Source organism: Strix uralensis, chromosome 1 (genome assembly GCF_047716275.1).
Source record: "Strix uralensis isolate ZFMK-TIS-50842 chromosome 1, bStrUra1, whole genome shotgun sequence".
Lineage (NCBI taxonomy): Eukaryota > Metazoa > Chordata > Aves > Strigiformes > Strigidae > Strix > Strix uralensis.
This window is the reverse complement of record NC_133972.1, coordinates 22100898-22122265: the sequence shown is the minus strand read 5'-3', so window position 1 is coordinate 22122265 and position 21368 is coordinate 22100898. Positions and strand designations below refer to the sequence as shown.

At 39.3% G+C, this 21368-nt stretch overlaps 1 protein-coding gene across 8 annotated transcripts in view; it reads left to right on the top strand.

Moving 5' to 3' along the window:
* TRAK1 (trafficking kinesin protein 1) overlaps positions 1-21368 on the top strand; it is a 139529-nt gene that overhangs the window by 21426 nt on the left and 96735 nt on the right. For 2 of the 8 annotated variants that reach the window (XM_074859157.1, XM_074859176.1), the window contains exon 2: positions 7555-7707. The exons of 5 other annotated variants lie outside the window; for them this stretch is intronic. In XM_074859157.1, the coding sequence (XP_074715258.1) occupies positions 7622-7707 (86 nt within the window). In that variant the 5' untranslated portion in view covers positions 7555-7621. Of the gene's footprint in view, positions 1-7554; positions 7708-11412; positions 11431-21368 lie in introns of those variants that run through there. One more of the 8 variants, XM_074859221.1, reaches the window with a different exon arrangement.

Here is a 21368-nt window from a genome sequence, read left to right as displayed (position 1 = left end):
TTTGTCTGTGACTATAGAATGCTTTAGACGTATAGATTCTCATGTGGGTGTGTATCTTTGTGATGGATCAGCCCTTGACAGATGAAAATCTCATCCTCTCACTGAACATATGTTCTAAATCTCTTCTGTGAGAAAGTACAGGAGCCTACAAGCCACTTTCACTCCCTCTTCAGCCTTAATCAATAAATTCTAAATAGTGTGGGAACTGCCGTGTTAGGTGTATGTGTGTATTTGTTTTATGAAGGTTCATTTTGCTGATTAACAGGTTGATAGATTAGGGCACACTCCTGCTCCTTGGGAGCAGATATTGAGGATGGGCTGTGATATTTATTTTTATTTTTTAATTTTTTAAAATTTTAAATAACCCCCCCATCTCCCAAGCTTGACACTTATTTTTGTTGCTGTCTTAACAGTACTGAGCATGTTATTGCTTCAATTCATCAGTAAAAAGAGAAACTTACTCGTGTTCTAAATAAGTGAAGCTCAGAAGAAGCAGATCTCTCTCTCTCTCTCCCTCCTCCTAACTTAAAATTAGATCTACTGGCCCAACAGGAAGAGGCTTACTTTTCTTGCTCATTTTCCAACTGTCAGGCAGAGCATGTAGTCATGCTGAACAAAGCAGCAGCATTCCTGGATCCTTTTAATGATGTATTCAGAACTCCAGTGTCTCCTGATTTAATGAGTACAGTGAATGTATTCACAACTAACAAGGGTGTGCTCATTAAACAGCAGTAAGTTAACTGTCCTATTCTCTTCTAGCAATCCAGTTCATAATTAAACGGTGCCATATCTGAATACAACACTGGGCTGTCAGATGGAGAGGTTAGATGTTCTGTGGGTATGCATGGTTAGATAGGATTGCTTAAGTAATTTAGCTTAGCTTGCTTCACTGATAGGGCTACTTGGTGGGGACTTTGTGTTTATGAGTCCCAACCAACCAAAAAAGTTTAAATTTAAGCAGTCAAAACATTAATTGAAATTGTCTTTTAGTTTGTAGTTTTCAGGTTCATATTCTTCTGCATTATACTGTTACTGTTGTGTAAATCCAAAGTAGCACAGCTGTACCAACTGGAATTACTAGACACTAACTGAGGGCAGAATTGGACCCTTGGCTGACTTGACTGCTACATAAACTCAGTCCTATGGTCCGGATGGTTATGTGGTGACATCTGAAAAATGAAGAGATCAGTTTAGTGTTCTGGATTGGCAGATGCAAGCTGAACAAAGGGTTATGCTGCCTGGAGGTATACAGGAGCCTGTTGGAATTATCTTCAGTGATGTTAAAATACAAGTAGCAACTGAGTGCTCCTGTAAGTTATCTGCCCCCAAAAGCACACTTATCTTAATTTTTCATGGAATTATGGGTGAAAACATAAATATTGAATACTTACCTTAGTTTTTAATCTGATGTCTATTCTGAAATATTTTGGTTTTAATAGTTACAAGCAGTATTTAACAGATTTGGAGGGAGAGGGAATTTGGGCCTGAGGGAGGGATAGCACTTGTATGCTGTCTGCTTTTGTACTGGCAACCTCCTGACACTGTTTTGGGGGCTTTTAGCATAATCAGGATGACACCAAGCCAATTCTTATTTAAAACCAGCTGACAATCTATTCAGTTTGTGCCATCTGTCTGTCTGTCTTTAAACTGATTTCAGAAAAAAGTCATATAGTCCTTAGTACCTGTTTTCCATCTGGAGCAGCAGGCTCCTGCATGGGTAGAGGCAGATGTACCGAATGTCTGATGCAACCTTCTGCAGCTGCTGCCTGTTACCACAGGCCAGCTGTACCCGGCTGTGATCTCTGTTATTCAGCCAGTCCTGACAGGTCCCTGGCATGGGTGCCTCTGTATGTCTGTCAAATGTATGCGGAATTCTCGAACAAATAATCATTAAAGTTTACTTCTTTCCTCTTTAAGAGCCATTTTCATTCAGATACACTGAGTAAGCATCACTGCTTGTCTTCTTCATCTGTCCTTTCACATTAATGCTCAGAGGGCAACTGAGCATCATGCAGCCACTTGCTCCCCCTTCCCCCCCAGTGGTGGGAAGGAGGGAAGCAAGAGGCCTGGGAAATTGAGATAAGGACAAGGAGGGATGATCTCATCCTTTAAGGCACAGGCAAAAACCAGACTCTTTAGGGGAAGAAAAAAAAGCCTGTAAAATTTAATTTTTAATGACACTAACAACACTTAACAGACAGAGTAGGACTGTGAGAAGCATTACCACATCTTGAAAACACCTTCCCCCATCCCTCCCTGATTCCTGGGATCAGATTTGCTCCCAATATCTCTACCTCTTCCCCTCCAGCAGCACAGGGGGCAGGGAATGGGGGGTGCAGTCAGTCCTGCTGCTTCTTCCACCTCGGGGAGGGGGGAACTTCTGGCATTCCTCCCCTGTTCCAGTGCAGTCCCCCTCTCACAGGAGACAGTCCTCCACAAACCAGCTCCGACATGAGTCACTCCCATGGGCGTGTGGGTCACCCCTGCCTGTTGCAACCCTCCCAGTGCTGAACTGCAACAGCAGGGCCGCCTTCCCATGGGATCCCAGCCTTCTTCGGGTGCAGTCACCTGGCTTGGTGTGGGACCCCCCACAGGCTGCAAATCAGTATCTGCTTCATCATAGACCCCTGTGGATGTGGGGGGGGTGGCCCTGTCGTCTCACCATGGGATACGGGGGGGCTCTGCTCTGGCATAGCTGCCCCCCATTCTCCTTTCTTTCACTGACCTCGGTGTTCGCACAGATGGTCTCCTTGCAAGTCCTCCTCACAACTCCAGCTCCTCATCCCCGATTCCCCTTCTTAAATATGTTACTGCAGAGGCACAGCTGCCGTCACTAATTGGCTCAGCCATGGTGCAAAGGTGGGTCCGACTTGGAGCCAGGGGAGCTTTGAGAAGCTTCTCACAGGGGCCACCACTGTAGCCCACTCCCCTGCTACCAGAAACCCTGCCACTCACTCAAACCAGGACAGTAAGGAACCCTTTCAGTGTAAACTTACTGCTTTGATCATGCTGGTCTGTGTTGTAAAACCTAAGCATGAATTGTTTGATATAACTCAAAGGAAGAAAACTTGCACGTTCTGGAGTAAGGAAGAACTTGTCCTGTCCATCTTTAAATATGAAGAATGAGCCACAATGGTTGATTCAAACTGGAAACCACTTGTTTTCTTGAGGTGTCGTGTGGAGACACACTTGCAGCTACTAGTGTCTTGTGTAGTGTTTGGACTGTGTGTAGTGAGTACACTTTGTGTAGAGAAAGATGACAGAGGTGGGGAGGAGACTTCAGGGTTTCTTTGTGTGATTTGTTTTAGTCCTCAGTAAAACTTTGCCTGCTGGTGTCTGGAACAGGTGAATTCAGCTGTGTGCCCTTTTTGTGTAACCTGTTGATGGAGGTGTGATGGGTACTGCCACTGGGATTCCACACAAAACTGAGGCATGGAGTGATGTTTTGTAATCTACTGCTTTTTACTTCTGCCCCCAGGGTTTTTTCTGTCTGTATTATGCAGATTGGTAAAAGGCCTGTGTGTTTTGTGGGGGTGGTGGTTGTTTTGGTTTTGGTTTTTCATGGTGTAGGATTGCCAGGGCAGAAAAGGACTATTTGGGGAACAAGCTGCTTTTGTTTCATTCTTATTTCTGAGGTTGAATTGCTTTTAACTTTTTTTTTCATACTAGACCACAAATGTGCATTAGATGAGAGAAGTTGAAACAGTTCCTGGGTTACAGAGCTCTGTCCTGTTTTTGCAAGATCTTAAATCTTTCTAAATTAATTCTAACTTTGTCTCTATTGTGGCTTATAGCTTTCTTACAGTAACCATATAACTTACTTTATACTTTTAATATTAAAGACAGTCTACTACTCTGTCCCATTTGCTTAGAGAGCAGTCTGCTGTTTAATGACTCTGCCTGGGTATCTGAAAAGCTGAGACACATTCCAAATGTTCTAGTTCTGAATAATAATTTATCCTGCCTACGTACAGTGTTTTCAGAGAAGCTGCAGGGGAAGGATTTTAGATTGAACACATACTTGTTTGTGTGGGTGTGAAAGGGTGGTGTAGGGGATATTCTTTACTGGAAAAATGATCCACAGTTTTCTCTATAAACTTTCTTGGCCCAGCACTTCAGTTGGGATCTTTACACCCACTGTGTCTAATAGCAGTTACTACTGCTAAAAGGACAAACTTTTGTTGCTTTGCATTAGTAAAACAACACTAATTATTAGCACAGACTCTCTTTAGATTATCTTTAAAGACAATGATCTTTTCCTTCCTCACCACCAAGCTAAGATGGTAGTGAAAACTATAAACTTATCAAAATAGTTTAGAAATATTGAGTTGAAATATGTTTCAGGTAAAGGAAATGAATTAAATTTTGTGCTTTGCATGTAGGTTTATTTTGAGAGTATTTTTTTTGGTTGGTTAGGGTTTTCTTCCCATAGCAAATGAAGTCTCAAAGAATAGATGTGCCAGACAGTAGACTCGAGTTTCTTTAAATGCCTCTGCAGCACTACCACAAAGCAGACAGTCTTGAGGATATCCAGTGTGAGTAGATGGCCATGTAGGTCATGCAGCACTGGATTGTTCCTATGTGATGGCATAATGTTTTATGGGTAGTCAGGAGATACCTAGTTAATGCCTTGAGGATTCGGAGGTTGTATAGTATCAGCAAGGTGATTCTTAATAAAAATCTGTGTGTAAATAGCACCAAATAACTCTTTTCTTGTTAATTATAAAAGTCCTATGTTTATATTTTGCAAAATCTGGGGTAATGCCCAGGTGTCCAAATCTGTCATTTGCTGTTCTTCCTTTTGTTGTTATCTTTTTGTCTTCCTGTCCTTTAGGAGCAGAGGTGATTGCACTTCTGTGAGAATTTAATCTCACTGCATGTACTGCAAGTATCTTGAGTAAAATGTGCTTTAGGATTTATACATGCCTTTTGTTTTTGTAAATTTTTATAGAAAAAGGTGATCATTCAGTAAGAGTTTACCCAGGTACTGCTTAACCCAGTGTCTTGACAGAAACTACTTTTCCTCTATGAAAATTAGATGAATAGTTGATGATTCCTTTACTTAACAACAAATCAATTATTTAAATTGGAATGGAGTAGAATGCCTTGAAGGTCTGAGGTGTACTGATTTGGCGATTCACATCCACAGTTGCATAGAAAGTAATGACTTACGTTTCAGAATAAACTTTGCCAAATAATAAACGTAAGCAAATCTATACAATGTTTAGTAGCCAGTCAGTTGTAGAATTAAATCATAATTTATCTCCCTGGATATTTAACAGTGACGCAGTCTGGCAAAGGATAAATTATCTTACTCTCAGCTCATGCTTGATTGTAGCGTCAGCAAATCTTCCTGCTGCTGAAGATGCATGGGCAAGACAGATGGCAATTACATGGACTCACTGGGAAACCTAAAAGAAAAATGTTGGTTGAAAAATTCTTAGTTCTCAGAAAAAGTAAGTTTTGTAACTGAAAAATGAATGAAAACAAAAAATGGATTTTCACAAGATACTTTATCTGCTGTGATTTCAGGGAAACATCTGTGGAAATCCCAACTTGAACGCAAAGGGTATGAACAGGAAATCTTTCCCTTAGTTCTGCATGTTGGTGAAAGAAACATTTTTTTCACTGCAATTTCAACATTTAAAAGAGTATTTTATTCTCTTCCCTGACCACTAAAGTGCTGAATTTGCATATTGCTCTATTTCTTTCCTATTTCTTTTTTGTACTCTTGGGGAAGAAAGAGAAACTTTTGTTTTGCTAAAATTATTTTTCTGTATCTCTGGCTTTTAAAGTACCATAGGACTGGAAAAAAATTATCTCCCTAACAGTGGAACTAAGCAGTATAAATAACTTGGGGATGGGAAGATGTCTTATTTGAAATAGCACAGGTACTACATTTTTCTCAGTGAAAAGTTCTACGTGAAATATTTTCATTGGTTATTATTTAAATCTTGTTACTTCACTATCAGGCTCAAATTTAATTTCTCCTCTTGCAGGTGCTTGTGTTCAGGTTTAAGTTGAAGTATAGAAGTGCACATGGGAATAGAATTACATTTGCAAATGTAAATCACCTCATCAAATCCACCATTCACCATATGGTGAATTGCAGTCTTCGGTAATCACAGCCTGATACTCCTAACAGTTCTTGCACTTTAATATGCTGAAACTGTATGAGTCAGGACTGTTGTGAAGCAGGAAAACAGTGAAAGGCGCTGGGAATATGCAGCTTCACTGATAAAGTAAATGACGGTTTATGTATCTTAAAGACTGGACATTATCTAGGCATACGGTTATGCTCAGTCTTGAACTGAAGAATGATGAGATGATTGAATGCAAATCACTCTGAAAACATGCATGAGTGTAAAGGATTCATACAGTAAGAAGGCAGTCCAAAATGAAGAATCTTCTCTTGATTAGAGTTGGGCATCCAAAAGCTTGATGTGATAGGAAGCACTGTAGATAATCATTGATGTAGGTGTGAGCCTTTTGAATAATTTCCTAGATTTTTAAGAAGTTCAATTGTAGTTAGACGTGAGCGGGAAGGTAACTTCTAATAAGATCAGAGGAGAAATGCTTAAAATTGCATTATCCTTTATTTTGTCTGAAGGAGCATCTGTTTTTTGAAGAGGTTTTGCAGGGAGGGAGTTGCATTTCATATTTACAGAGATTCAAAAGTTTGTCACTGGTGTGGACTCATCTTTGGAAGACAATGTTTACACAGCCTATGTTTTGACAGAGAGTTGGATCAGTCCACAAAGAGAATTGCTACTGGGAGGAGAGGGGACTGCAATTGCAAACTTGTCCTGAATGTGAGGGGACAGGAGGCTGTTTGAGAAGAACTGTTGTGCTCTGTCTTGGAGGAGAAATTAAGAAAGGAAATTGCTCAATGGTTTTCTTGAGGAATTATAATTTCCGAATTCTTAAAGCTCAGAAGTTTGTTGAGGTGACAGCTCATGCACTATATAAAAATGCCATTTGAGTAGGGCAAAGTTCACAACTGGCTTTCCTTTGGATGATAATTTAAGCAAAATGGGGTTTAATTTGTGGGAGTACTTGTGTGATTGCCAGATGAGGTTGTAGCTCTGTTCTCTCATCAGTGTTTCAAGACTTGCAGCAGAAAGCTTTAATAATTGAAATGTATGCAGCTTTAAAGTACTGCTGTATTTTGCTCTATAGATAAATCTTACTACTTTCGTGAAGACTGTGGAAACATTTTTTAGTGTTTTCATGATGGTATACACTTCCCTGTTTATGCTTTCTATGTGATGTTTAAGAGGAAAAGGTTTGCTAACATCTGTTCTGTCCAGAGAATGTTTGCGTACAGTAGTCTGTTCAAGCTTAAAAATTTTGGACATGGTTAAGAACGTAGATATTGTAAGATGCACTTGAAAGATCAAAGTTTTAATGAAGCAGACTGAAGAGAGGATTAGTCTATAGTCTAACCCTTTCTTTCTGACTTAGTTTGGTAGTTTGTGTAACTGCTCTGCCAAGAGAGGGTGAGGAAACTTGTGCGTGAGCCAAAGTTACAATTGCATTCAAATGACCTTACAGCATCAAGAACTGTTCATGTGGGGGAAACGCAAATAGAAGCGACGCTTTAAGCGAGCCTGCTAGCCAAATGGTGAAATTCTGGAGAGGAAAAGGAGGCTCAAGAAAGGAGGAATGCTATGCGGATGATCAAGAGAGAAAAGAGTTGAAAACCAGGTACAACAATGGCTGCTGCGGAGCTGTAATCCCCCAGTACTGTTTGTCTCTCTTAGAGCTTAGCTTTGAATGTAGTATGCATGTAGTGTGTGTGCTGAGACATTGCTAGCCATGTTTTAAATTAACTCAGACAAAGGAAGGGAACATGGCAAATGCTGCTTTAGTACTTTTTGGTTTCCCTTACTCTGCAGTTTAGTTGAATGCTGTTTTTCAACTATTGCACTGCATAACGCTGCCTGGCCTCTTTCTCAAATAATGCTGAGCTGCTGTTGTGTTGTCAGACGCAGGTTTTGTTCTGGTGGGATAGGGGAAAAGACTTACGCTTTGATGTGCAAAAGTAGGGCATCGACAGTGTCCTGTGCTTGAATGGGTCAAGGATCACTGCTTACTGTGGCCGCTTTCTCCCTCCCTGCCTCAAGGTCTAAAGTTAGTCTAAACAGCCACGTTATTTAAAATACTGCCACCATAAGATTTTGAGAATAAACCAGAAGGAATCTCAAATAGCTAATATTTTTAAGGTTACAGATGAAACTGGGCATCAGGTATATTAAGTCGTGATACTATTGTTAAACAAGTGTTGTGGTGGGAGCAGGCAAATCGATGCAAATGGGATTACTTGCAGTTTTGCAGGCGTTCGACTGCAAAGAAATCGCAGTTATTTGGGATACTCATATTGTCCTATATGCATAGGACAGTTCATTTGTCACTGATTTCTACTGGTGATCCTGGAGCATCAGAGGCAGGAAACATGTTTATATGCTATGTGTCTCAATCTTTGTATATGCTGATAGATACTTTGGTAACTTTAAGCTTATTTACTGAAGGTATGCTATTAGTGATGCCTGTCTTAACTGGTATCCTGGACTTCATTCTGTTGTTAAAATGGAAATTCCTACAACATAAGGAGCTTAGACATGAGTGTTTCCTTTGAAACAGAAGACAACTTGTGCTGGGGATGTTGTCATTTTATTAAGCTCATTTTGTGGATGTGGTTTGAGTTTGCTTTTCTTATCTGTATTTAAATTTGAAACAAAAACTTTAAAACAGAAAAAAGCAAAATGGTTAAAAATTAATGCATGAATTTTGGATGGAATGAACTATTTTATTCATAGATTTTTTTAAAAAATAATTTTTAAAATCTTGATGGCTTTGAAATATTAGATTGCTGTTGGAGAGTTACGTTCTTGTGTTCTGGTGGCTGGAAGGCAGGAAAGCTATTTTAGATTCCCCCCCCCAACATTGTTACTGTGAATTTGTTTGCTTACCAGTGAAGTTTAATATAAAAATCTACAATGCTATAATCCAATGTGGAACAACTCTTTATAATTCACTAATTCTTTTTCTAATTTACTCATTTTTTTTTTTACTACTCCACAACTTGGCTGTGTCTGAACTCTGTTAGAAGAATGAGTACACTTAGTGAATTTGTAAAAAATTCACTGCTTCTAATCAAGTTAAAACAAGAAATCAAGATTAGCTTTATTTGTCACATGCTCTTTGTTACAAAAGTTATTTCATCTCTGAGCCAAAATAGTTTAAAGGGCCTTTCCATCATTGGGAACTTTGGAACAAGGCCCGTAATAACTGTTCCTTGCTCTGTGATTGACTGACTTGAAGGAAGCTGACATTTCTTAATAAAAAGCTTTACATTTTAAAACTTTATGAAAATGCTTTGGACTGGCACTACCTGCAATACCTAAAATCCTTAACACACTCAAAAATCTCAGTGCTACAGTTGTTTTTAGACTGTTGTAGGAAGGCAAAGGGAGGGAAATTAAATGTTTTTGTAGAGTTGTTAGCATCTGTAACATGACTTTGCAAATTATGGGAGTGTAATTGTAGTTGGACAGAGATGGAGTTCATATCAGGCAGAAAGAATACCCTTCTTGTTAGCTCTTTTTACTCTCTTCCTTCTCTGTCCCCACTAGTTCAGGTAGGATTACACTGCAGCCAGAGGGCACTTAAATTCTAGTAGGAGCCCTTGTCCATAGGGATTAGACTAAAAAATCTAAAGTGTTCTTGGGTGAAATACATCTGATGGATTTTTCTTGTTCATTTTCGTATGGCTTACTTTTTCCTCTTATAAATTCCTGTTTCACCCCCTGATAAAGAACAGAAAGGTGCAGTGAATACAGAGAGTTGGTGTTCTCCCTGTTCACTTAACTTACCCATGCTTCTTGTTTCTTTCCATTGTCTACTTCCAGAGGGGCACTTACATTCATCACAGAGTGGCTCAGAATTTGTCTCCACTTTTTAAATTTATCTCTAAAACACAGAGGAACACCTGCCTTGCACAAGTTTTGAGCAATTTTCAGTTCTTGTGGAGAAAGTCTTTTTGAAGGAACCTGTAAAAATCAGAAATACTTTCAACAGACTTTTATTTCTTCTCAAACCCCACCTCCTGCCTGTTTGTGTATCCCAGGTGTTGCTGTTTAATGTAGTATGTACTGCTATGGCATGGCCTGCAATGGAAATCAGTTTTGTTTCTTTCTGGTGAACTGTGTCCCAAAACATGGCATTAACACAGATACTAAGAAGAAAAGTTGGAGGCAGAGGAAATTTATGTTAAAGGTGCTGTTAGAAACTGCCCTGTAGTTGGGAGGTCTTGTTCAGTGAGCAGTCTGGTTCTACGTGTGTGAAGAGAGCTTGCATAAAAGTAAAGGGCAGGTGTGTACTAAAACTTACAGACTAGCAAGAAGACAGAGTAACTTAATTTTAATGAAGTCTTCAAACTGAACTGAAAGTATTGGGACTAATTTATAATACATTTACTAGCCTTCCTAATTAGGATTTTAGTTGGAATTATTCTGAGACAACTCATTTCAAATATGAAATTAAAGACTGAGGTGGATATATGGCCTTTTAGAGCAGTACAGCTTGCTTTCAAATCATAATGGGACTGTACAGGTATTACTGGGAAAACCTGAGGATTAGAACTGATAGGAGTGTATTTCACCTTGTGGTTTCCATGTTGTTAGATTTTTAAATACTGAAACTATTTCCTCATCAACTGTTCCCTTTGATCTCACCTCATTCTGAAAGCCTTTTTCTCCAAAAGATGAAATGTGCTTCTTGATGTCATTTGACTTCACACATGTAAGGTTTCATCAGAGAGCTGGAACTGAAGTTGAAAAATGTAGCTAACAAACTTTCAATACAGGAGATGCAGAAGGAATAGCTGCCTAGTTACACTCTAAAAATCATGTGAACTTTAAGCCACTCGAGCTTAATTTAGTGGAAGACTGGCCTGAGTGGCTTAATATAGATAGCTCAGATATCATGTGGAAACTCTAATTTAGACATGTATTGATATAAGAGACCTTGAGCTTATTTTTATTTGTTCCTGGCTAGATTGTTTGCTTCTGTCCCTTAACCCCACTCTTTATTCTCAGGAAATGCAGTACATTGGCAACTGTTACTGCACAACTACACCTGACTGTACCAGGGAGAGTGAAGGAGAATCCACCTCCAGATACTGGCACTTGTTCTGGTTTAGCCACTTTTCAGTGGAGTCTTCAGTAAATTTGTTTGGTACTGCTCCTGGTCATCTGACTGGGAAGGTGAAACAAGTAGTGGCTCTGGTCAGGATATCCTTCTGCTTGCTGAGAAGTTTTGGTGACTTTTGAACGTGGCTTTTCCTTTTTCTTCCCATAAGGGAAGTCCTCAAAGTGGTGCGACAGACAACAAATGTGGTAGGGAATGCTTGTCTCTCGAAGAAAACAGGTAAGCTAATTGAGATGCATCACCCTCTTGGTGCCCTCCTTCCAGTGTAAAACAAAGCAAACTTGGGTTTGAGTGTTTACCTTGAAATGGCAGAATCTTTAGATCAGGCAAATTCTTAGCTCTTTTCTGCCTCTTAAAGATGCAAATTCACTGGGATTTCTACTCTTTTTCCTTTTTATTTTTTTTAAGTTAAGCACTAGTTTACTTATATGTTTCCCAATACTGTAACTTTAAATTATAGCTATTACATGAACAGCACAGGAATTTTTAACTTGGTTCAAAAAACTTGTTTCTGGTGTGGTCATTAACATAACATCGATAGGAAGGTCATAGTGTAACTAATGTGACTTGCCCTCTGATGAAAGTGTCATGGGAAGAACAAATGGATGAATGGATTCCCTCGATGTTTACAGTAGTCATGGAAAGTTCTACTTTGCTAAAATCTGCATTAAGCTTAGGAAAAAAAACTCACCCACCCTCTAAATCTTTGCTTTAAAAATATGATGTTTTCAAGTATCACTTCAACCCTGCGCAGGGATTTATTTGGGGTGAAATCATACTGTTGGTCTGGAAGCAGCTGGGGATTTTATCTGTACCAGAAAAAATGCTTCTGAAGCATGTGTTCAAAGTCTGGAGTAGGTGTTGTTGATATCACTCCCAGACTTCTTAAAATTACAGCCCTTAATGCAGTCACAGTTTGACATGTAACCGTACTTACGGATCTATAACTTCATAACCAGAGATTCAGTTTGGGAGGTATCATTATGAAAGCTACTGTCGTCTTCCATGTGAAGAATTAAAATACCTCAACATCCTTACAAAAACAGAAACAGAGTATATAGGACACCTTCATGTTTAAAAACTTTTTAAGTTGATGGTGAATGTTTCACCACTTAAATCTTCTGTGAACAAAGCTAACTTCTATGAACCATATAGAATAAGGTTGGGAGTAAGAGTCAGACCAAGGCTCTTTGTGGTGGGTTGCAGAGTTTTTGCTGTAATGACGCCAGAACTCTGTTCCATTCATTTTGAGTAAGTTGCAGAAGTTTGTGGTCTATACAGGGAGGACAGTTTTGTTTATGAACTTTCAGAGTCTTCCTAACTCTTTCTCTGTCCTTCTGAGAGATGGCAAGTTCTTCTTGAATTAAAAACAATCTCAAAGAGATATTGTGAGTCAGGATGATTTTTTTTTTTTAATTTTAAGACGTCTTGAAAAATTTGGATGGCACTTAAGCATAGTGATACAGTGCAAAATACCACCTTATGCAATCTCTGAAGATAACCTACTTCTTGTCATGTCTTTGTTACATTTGCATTTACCATAATTTACAAGTAATTAGAATCTATTGGTTAGCATAAAAATAGCTTTTTGAAGGGAGTAAGAGGGAAATATTTCTATTTTGTCTTTATTGAACAATGTTGTATTGCTTTGCTACTGACAAGAGACAACCACCCCAAGTTTTTGAGTGAACTTCTATGTGAAACACAGCCTCAATCTCTATGATTCATTTGTATTGGAACTAGATTTTGTTGTAACTGCCTCCCAAAATGCAAACCAAATGTTTTTATGTACAACTTTTTTGAACACTACACCAATCCCTTATTCGACTAAATTCTTGCTGTTAAACTAGAGAACTTGGTTCTAGAGACAGAAAGGAGAATAAGCAACAGGGTATTTTTGGTGTTAAAGCACTCTTTCATTTCATGAAGTGCTATCAAAATTGTTCTTGCTTCTCAAGGTTTGATGGAAACATGCCTTGCATACCTTTTTGAAACTCTAACTGGCCTTTAATTCTGTAGCTCCGAACTTTGGGTAATGGAGGATCTCACGTGCACTTTTTCTGTAGTGATCACAGCATGCAATGAAACAGCAGAGCCCACAACACAGGTGTCCATACAAAAGTGACCTGGGCATCGCTTTTAATCCCTCTGTTTTATTACTGTTCTATAGTGAGAAAAATAACTTTGAGTTTTGAGAGGGTTGTGCTTCCCTGTAGAATGTCACATACATTATTACATGTTGTTTATAAAGACCTCTGGAGAAACAATCATGGAAGACTCCTGAATTACGAACTAATATACATTTAAGTGTACTTCAGATTATCAGTGTGTTTCTAGCATATTCAGATTATACAGTCAGTGTTGCTTGTAATGCAAAAGATGACATTTTTCAATACAATTTTTTGAGGTTGCCCGTAAAGTATCTTATCACCTGGGGAAAAAATATGCGTTCTGTCTGTGATGGGCATACAGTCCCAAACTCAACAAACTATGCTTTAGTCTCTCTTCAGTCTCTCATGTCATCAGACTGAGCTGTGGGGCTGTTATTAGGTCTGCAGAAATGTTTGCCGCTGATAATGTACATGTCTTGTAGTTGAGAAGTTATTTTTAGCAGTCTGGTTAGACTCTTAGAGTCACTGAGGGACAGAGTCCTGATGGAGAGCTGCAAAAGGGAGATGCCAATGGTCTGGAATGGGAAGGAGGAAAAAAGGTACCTTTCATTCCCAACCATTTTGTCTATTTTTGACTAAGTTGTTATTTCATGGTAACTTGCAAAGAAAAGGCCCATTTCTCAGGCTTGTTAGCTTGTGTTTAGGCTAGAAATAATCTGTGTTATTCAGGGAAAATCGGTAGAATTGCATGGGTGGAAACTTCCTTTTTCACTGTGATAATGTTCAAAGGCTGCCTGGATCTCGACAAACTGACACCTTTTAACTTGAGTGAATCTGAGAGGTGCTTCTCTTCACTATGTATTAGTGGAAAGGCTCTGACCTGAGACAGTTAGGATGAAGTGGGGGTTGTACACTGCATTTGCTTATATGCCAGGCTTTTTTCTGATTGCGCAGTAACCAGGGAAGGGTGATGCAAACAGCATTGCCACTGAAAAAGGAAATTGTTATGAATTGTGGAACCTTTAATTTGACCATGATACTCAGCTACAGGCAGCTTTTTAAATATTAAAATTTGATATTTAAAAAAAACTTGTGAGCTTCAATTTTATCTATTTTATTCAGAGAACTATTACACAAAAAGCCAAGGTAGAAAAATAGCACAAAGCATAAGAGGGCCCATCAGTTTACATGTTTATGTACTGCATTATGAACTTGGAACAGGAAAGCTGCTGTTTTTCCATAGTAGCAGAATAGCTAATGAGACTCCCCTAAATACATTGCTGTGCTTTCCCCTTCCTCCCTTCCAACCTCTTATTTTTAATGTGTGTTTTGTTTTAGTGCTAAAGTCAAAGGTCATCCCCAGTGTTTCAGTCTCCACATGCATGACTGAGTGAATGTGTTTTTCTTCACTTTCATGCTTATTTTTGCAAATAAAATCTGCAGGTAGAGAATTTAAAATAGAATTGAAAGCTAATTGAGGCTTCTCTAAATGACGTACCTGGGAGTGCTGCCACATAGCAGAAACATTTCAGTGATGTGCATTTCATTACTGTGGGGACACCAAAGATAAGGTAAGGTAAGCTGTGTCAGTTGCTGCAGTGTTTCATAAAGTAACATTCCATGCAGTTGAGGGTTTGCAGCCTTGCCGAAGTGAACGATCAGCCATCTCTCTTCCTACTATTTATTGTGAGGTTTTGTATGTTCTACCGTACTATCTCTTTGTACCGGGGTAGTGTCATCTACCTGATATGGAAGAACTTTCTTTTTTCCCTTTTCTCTCAGTTGAAAATAACTTTAGAAATGTTTGTCTGTCTTTTCTCTGGCCAGTCAGTATGGGTTCATGATGAGTGTCATCTTTCTTCATTTTGACTGATGGATGTTGGTCCTGCTGAGACTGTTGTATGGTGGCTGACATCTTTGTGCTACATGCGCAGTCTGGTGGATTTTTTTTTTTTAATCTTAATCGGGTGGTGCAACTTTGCCTATGTAGGATGGTTGTAGGAAAATTCTGCATATTGCACTTCAACTTTGTTGGGTCAGGTATTTTCTGCCCACTGTCATGTAGAACATGTGATGTACTCTGGGTAATTTTCAAACTGGCTAAGCTAAAGTTTAGTTTTATTTTTACAGTTGTTCATAATTTGTCTGAAGAACACAGACCCTAATGGTTAAAACGTGGTGGCTATGGTGGTGCCCCTTGTCTTTCAGCAAGAGGAACTGACAGTGAATGCGAACTGTACTGTGGTAGCTAACTGTTGAAAGTTTGGTGTTAAAGGCTTGATGGTATACATATCTCTGTCACAGAGCCTGGTGGCTGTGCTGAGGAACATAAGAATGATGTGGCTGGTGTCTTCTCTAATTGCCTTTTACTTTGCACTGTGAATGACTGGGCAGCACTGTGCGGCTCTACTTTGGAAGGTGTGTTTGGAGCAAGGATAGACCATGCTCAAATTCTTTAATTCTCTTTCTGCCTTCACCTGTAGGAATATACTCTACCACTGTGTACTAATGTTCACCTACATTATTTTAATCAGAATTGTAAAAACAAAAATAAAAAACTTCCAAGAACTGAGTAGAACAGATTCGTATATCTTCAGTGACATAATTGTGATGCATGATTGGAAAAACAAGCTTGTTATCTAATGTGAATAAACTTGTGAAAGGGGAAAGAGGGAAAATCTGTCTGAATTCAGAAACCTGCTGCTAAACACCATGCCAGTAAATCAGCTATGCGGTCTAGTAGCAAGAAAATATTATTCTTGTTCTAGCCATATGTTTGGGTTTATGATTTCTTAATTGCGCTGTAAATTGGTATCTCTGTACAGGGTTATAGAGAAAGCTAATTGAAAAGCTAATGAACAGCTCTCTTCTTTGTTCAGTGCCTTCTGAACACAATGTAGATTGAGGAAGAATGGAAATCTATGTAATGACACTGTTATGCAGAAGTTCAAAGGAGAAAACTTGCAAAAATCGCCCCAGAATGTAGTGTCAGTTGTTAAGTGATCTGTTACCTGTTGCTGGACTTGTTTTACATTCTTTTTTTCCTACCTTGCTGTAGATTCAGCGTGAATTATTAAATCGGTGGGAGTTGTAAAACACCCTTCTGTTTCCTATCATCGTGGATGTATGAGCACTCATCTGGCAGTAGGATTCTGTGGGAGACTGTATGGGTGTATCCTGTGTTGTTTCCATGCAGTTTTATGGTATGTTCTGGGAAAACTGGTCTCTTACCTGGCCCTTCTGGCATACTGTGCAACTGATCTTAGCCTAGAAAGTCGTGGATCCTAGTCAAGTTGCTGACCTTTTCCTCCTGCTTATTAATAAACCTTCTTGTTCCTACTGCAGTCAGTGTAGGTAGAGTGAGACTGAGGAGGAGAGCATTTCAGCACTGGCTCATCCCGCTGAGAAAGTGGCAGCATGCCATCCTCAAATTACACAGAGATCGTCGTTTGGGCTGCAGGCAGGGGCTGTGAAGGCGGCTGGCGTGGGTTTTGGTGGCTGTGGAGTCTGGACTGAACAGCAGCTTTGGAGCAAGAGCACGAGTGGTGGAACTGCAGATCTACAATGAAAACCCGTGGATCTGTTTAAAAGGAAGAGAGTCTAGGGAGGTTATGGTGCAGCTTGTCACTACCACATTCACCCCAGAGGGGCTGTGCTAGACTTACTGATGCTTAAAAGCTGGCTGCCTTTTTAAGCCATAGGACAGTGGCTTATTTTGGCATCGACATGTCAGTTGCTGGTGTTGGTAATGATGGAAGTTTACAAGGGAATTATTGCGGGGCCTGAGTCATGGGAAACTTACTGTGCTTCCTCTTTTGGCCATGGAGATTCCGGCCTAATGATGAATATCAGCAGGCTATTTTGATGATGAGTTTTTATTTAGTAATATAAATGAAGTATGTGTACACTTCTTCCTTCTTTTCTGTTTCCATGGTGAGGGACAGGTGTGTGAAAACTAAGCTTCACTGCTGTGAGACCTTATAGAGATGGAAGAGCACAGAAGAAGAATGGAATATTACCAAGTGATGATTTCAAAGTGATGGCAGAATATTTTACTGAGGGGAACAGAAAATGGGTCTTAGTACAAACTGGGGGTTGTGCTGAACCCTGCAGTTGGTACAAGTGAATAAACAGTATGTTTCTGAAAAGCAAGTCTTCATCCAGAGCAGCAAGGGAAGTAATGGTGGTCTAGTGTACCCACATCATCTCTGCAGTAGGAGTAACTTACAGTGTTTAATTTCCTGCATCCTGGTAGGGGAAGTGTTGTAACTTTCTCTTTTGGGATAGTCTTGTCTTTAGCTTGAACTGCTGCGTGAACTGTTTGCACTGCTATGTTCTGACCAAGAGGATGACCAAGAATGTGTTAAAGCCAAAACTCTTATTTGTATGGGGCGAGTGATAGCCTGCTGCTATTTGGCATGCTTTTTAATATTCTATCAGCATTTCTTGCTGAAAATTCTGTTGGACCCCAAACCCTTAGGCAGATACACTATGTTACCTTGCTTGCACTTAAAGCATGACTAAATTTAAGTCAAAAACTTTTCTACATGAACCATAGGAATTAAATAAGTTGGCTTCATTTCAGGGAAGTGAGTGCCTGTGTAGAAGTATTTTTCTAAAAATTCTCTCTTTTAATGATATGATGTGCAGCTCTTGCCAAGCAAGTTAATTTTTCCCTGTCTGCCACGCTAAGTTGCAAGGAAGTGCTCCCCAGACCTTCTTTAATAGCAAGGAGAGTTTCATATTCTCTCTCAGCAGTAAAAGAGATGTGATAAAGCTTTGAGGTCTGATGCTAGAACATACTGGACAGATTAATGAAGGCTGAATTATGAAATTGAGGGTGTGCAGTGTCAAAGCACTTTATAATGTTACTGGCTTCAGCTGTCAAATCTCGGCTTCTTTTTACCTTTTTTAACTCAAATAAGAGTTTCTATGTCAAATAAGCAATCTACACAGGGATTTTACAGAGTAGGTAAAGAGGTCTGTTCCTTTCAGGAAATCCTGTGTTTATATTCAGGATTGCACCTATAGGCCTTGCTTTCCATTTTGCTTGTTATCTAGAAATCTGAATCTTCCACAGCTCCCTTGCCAGAAGCTTGCTGCTTCATGCACAAGCAAAAAGTGTGAAAGTCTTTAAAATAGTCAGACAATTACTTTGGCTTTAGTGATACTTTCCTATGGTGTCAAAATTTATCATCTTCTATAAATGTAACCGTGGGTACTGAAAGTCCAGAAAATGTTCTGGTCTTAAATCTGAGTAAATATTACCGTTATTTTGAGGGAACTGACTATTGGGAATGATAACTTTGCTTGTGATAGAGTATGTACATGAGTCAAGGAAAATTAATCCTAATTGTGGTTCTGAGGTTGATAGGACCTTTGTTTTGCCGAATTTAGATCATGAAAAAACATTTTGAAGGAAGAAGTTTCTAAGCATCATAACATATTGAGAAGAGGCTAGGCTTTCTTTTAAACTGGGGGCAGGGAACATTAGTGATATTTTTATTTTTTTTCAGTTGAGTGAAGAAGTGCTTCAAATACTGTGTGTTCCACCATTGTAAACCTACATATGGTTCTGTGCACTTTCACCTTTGCCATCTGTCTGTAATATTTTACCAAATTTGTCCAGTTCCTCCTACTGCCTCAGCAAGGGTTGCTTTTCATACTGTAGTGAAAAATTTCACTTTCAGAGAAAGTTTTTCAGAGAAATTTCAGACTACCAATTAAGTTGTAGAGTACACAGAGAAAAAAATCCTTGACATGTAGGAATAAGGGTCGTCGAAGAGCTGTTTCCCCTCACTGAAAGCTGGCTTGGTTGCTTGCCTGAGGCTGTTGGTATGCTCAGAATGCTTTCTGACTGGGTGCTAAGATATGAATAATTGATAAGGCATGCTGATAAGTGGGAAACTGAATTATTGGTAAGCAGGTCAGCTTGCCTAGTCCACTTTACAGTGGTTTTAGGTCTCCATCAACAGAGATTTACAATAGAGCAGGAGCTGGCAGGGGTCAGTTTGGTCAAGTGTTTTCTTACTGCCTGTGCCATGACTCTGGTGGGTAAGTGAAGTTCAATATCCAGTACTGTCTGTTGTGCATTTTGGAGACTATGTACATGCACAGAGGAATTTGTCTGAGGACAACTTCAAGAATTGTTTGAGGGTTATTGCAATTTTTTCCAAAATCAATTTCCAAATTGTTTGGAATCATTTGATCCATCTGTATCGAGTGACTTCAGATTTTTATTTTTGTGGTCCTTCAGGGAAAGCCACAATGCTGGGTTTCAACTTCATTACGTAATTCAGTAAGATAGTTTAGTCTGCAAATGAAGCAAAACCAGAGCATGTATTTAATTTGCATTTTTACCCCTTAGCTTGTGCTCTTGTGTAGTTCTCCCTTGTAAGGAGACTTCTTTTTTTTGGTATGAAGACTGTATCACAGTGTGGCTTTTGCCATGTTCATGTTAATGCCCCTGGAATTCTCTAAAAAACTCTGTTCCAAAGTCTTTGCTAGTGCGACTTTTACTTTAATGGCACTAAGCCATGGATAATTGGCTCAGTTTCCTAAAATTCCACAGCCTGTTGTTAAGATAAACATTTCTAGGTTCCCAAGAACACAGACGCATGTATATGGTAATATACTGGGTATACAGAGCAACCTTTAAACAGCAGATTCTTATTCTCCTATTTTATTCTTGATGTTTACACACAGACTTCATAAGCAGAAAAATGACTTGACAGAATAATTGTGCCAGTTTTTAATTGAAAAAGGCTGTTAAATATCTCTCTTTTGTTGTAGCCATTAACCTCTAGGGAAGCAGAAGGGAAGCAGTCCTGCATTGGGATGGTGTGTGTTGAGATGTACTCTCGTTAGTCAGCAGCCCCTCTCCCAGTTGTTGGGAAGTCCATGTGACTAAAGCTTTGGTATAAGGCCCAGGATTGCTGGTTGCTTAGGAATTTGTAGTCTTGTTATGTTGCTCCTCAACACTGGTACCTAAAGTGACTTGTAAGGCCCGGGTATCCACAAGTGTTGGAGGTCTGGCTTTCTCTTCACTGAAAAGGGCTATGATCTGTGTTCCCCCCAGCCCAAAGCTTTAGAGAGGGCCTATAATTATAGAGCTCATGACAGAGCTGGGTTCAGTTCACTCATGTCCTCTCAAACATAATAGTATATGGTTAAAAGTGTTGCTCCCATACATAGCTACTTTAAGATGACCGAAAAAAAAGGATATGAGGCCCAGGGATATTAACAGCTAGTTAAGAAATTGTGGGACAGGTTCTGGGTAACTCTGTGCATGTCTAGGGTTGTAGGACAACCTTGAAGAGTGAGGGAGGTTCTCACTGGATTGTGCCAGTTGCTGGAGAACGTGGGGAGGCTCGCTGCCAAGGAGTGAGGTGAGGGCCAATGATGCTAGTGAGCCAAAGCAGATCTTAGCATCTTATTCAGAGCAGGAATTGGTGGTCTGACTGTCCTTGGAGGTAAGCTTCCCAATAGTCATCTTTAAAATTGCTTGTAGCAGCAATAGGAAACTTTAAGTTCTTACTTTCTGCAAAAAAATTGGGATGTTCTTACTTAACAGATTGAGTTTTGATTTGTTTTGGTTTTTTTACTTTTTTCTTTATAATATTTTTATATGATCATTCAACTTCTAGTCCAAAGCAATAAACTCAGTCTGAAAGTAAGTGGATCAGGACACAGCAGGTATTGTGTGTGGGTTTTTTAGGGGTGTTTGCAAGGAATTTTGTTCCTTTTTTCTGTCAGCTGGTTCCTTTCATCCTGCTCTCACTGTCTCTGTTCAATAAGAAATAGAAAAGCAAAGCAGCAGTCTTAGTTCTGTTATGTGATATTTTGTGTAAATGTTTTCAGAAGGACAGCTATTAAAATTTGAAATAGTGACACTTCTCCAGTCCTGTAGAAGAGCATTTTAAAAAAATTTAAATTATGCCAACTCTACATAGACTTTGTGGACCCTTCTGTGGAGGGTGAGTAATTTAAAAAAAATCCTCCTGTAACAGGAGAAAAGCAATAGTAATGTAAACCAAGATTAAAATC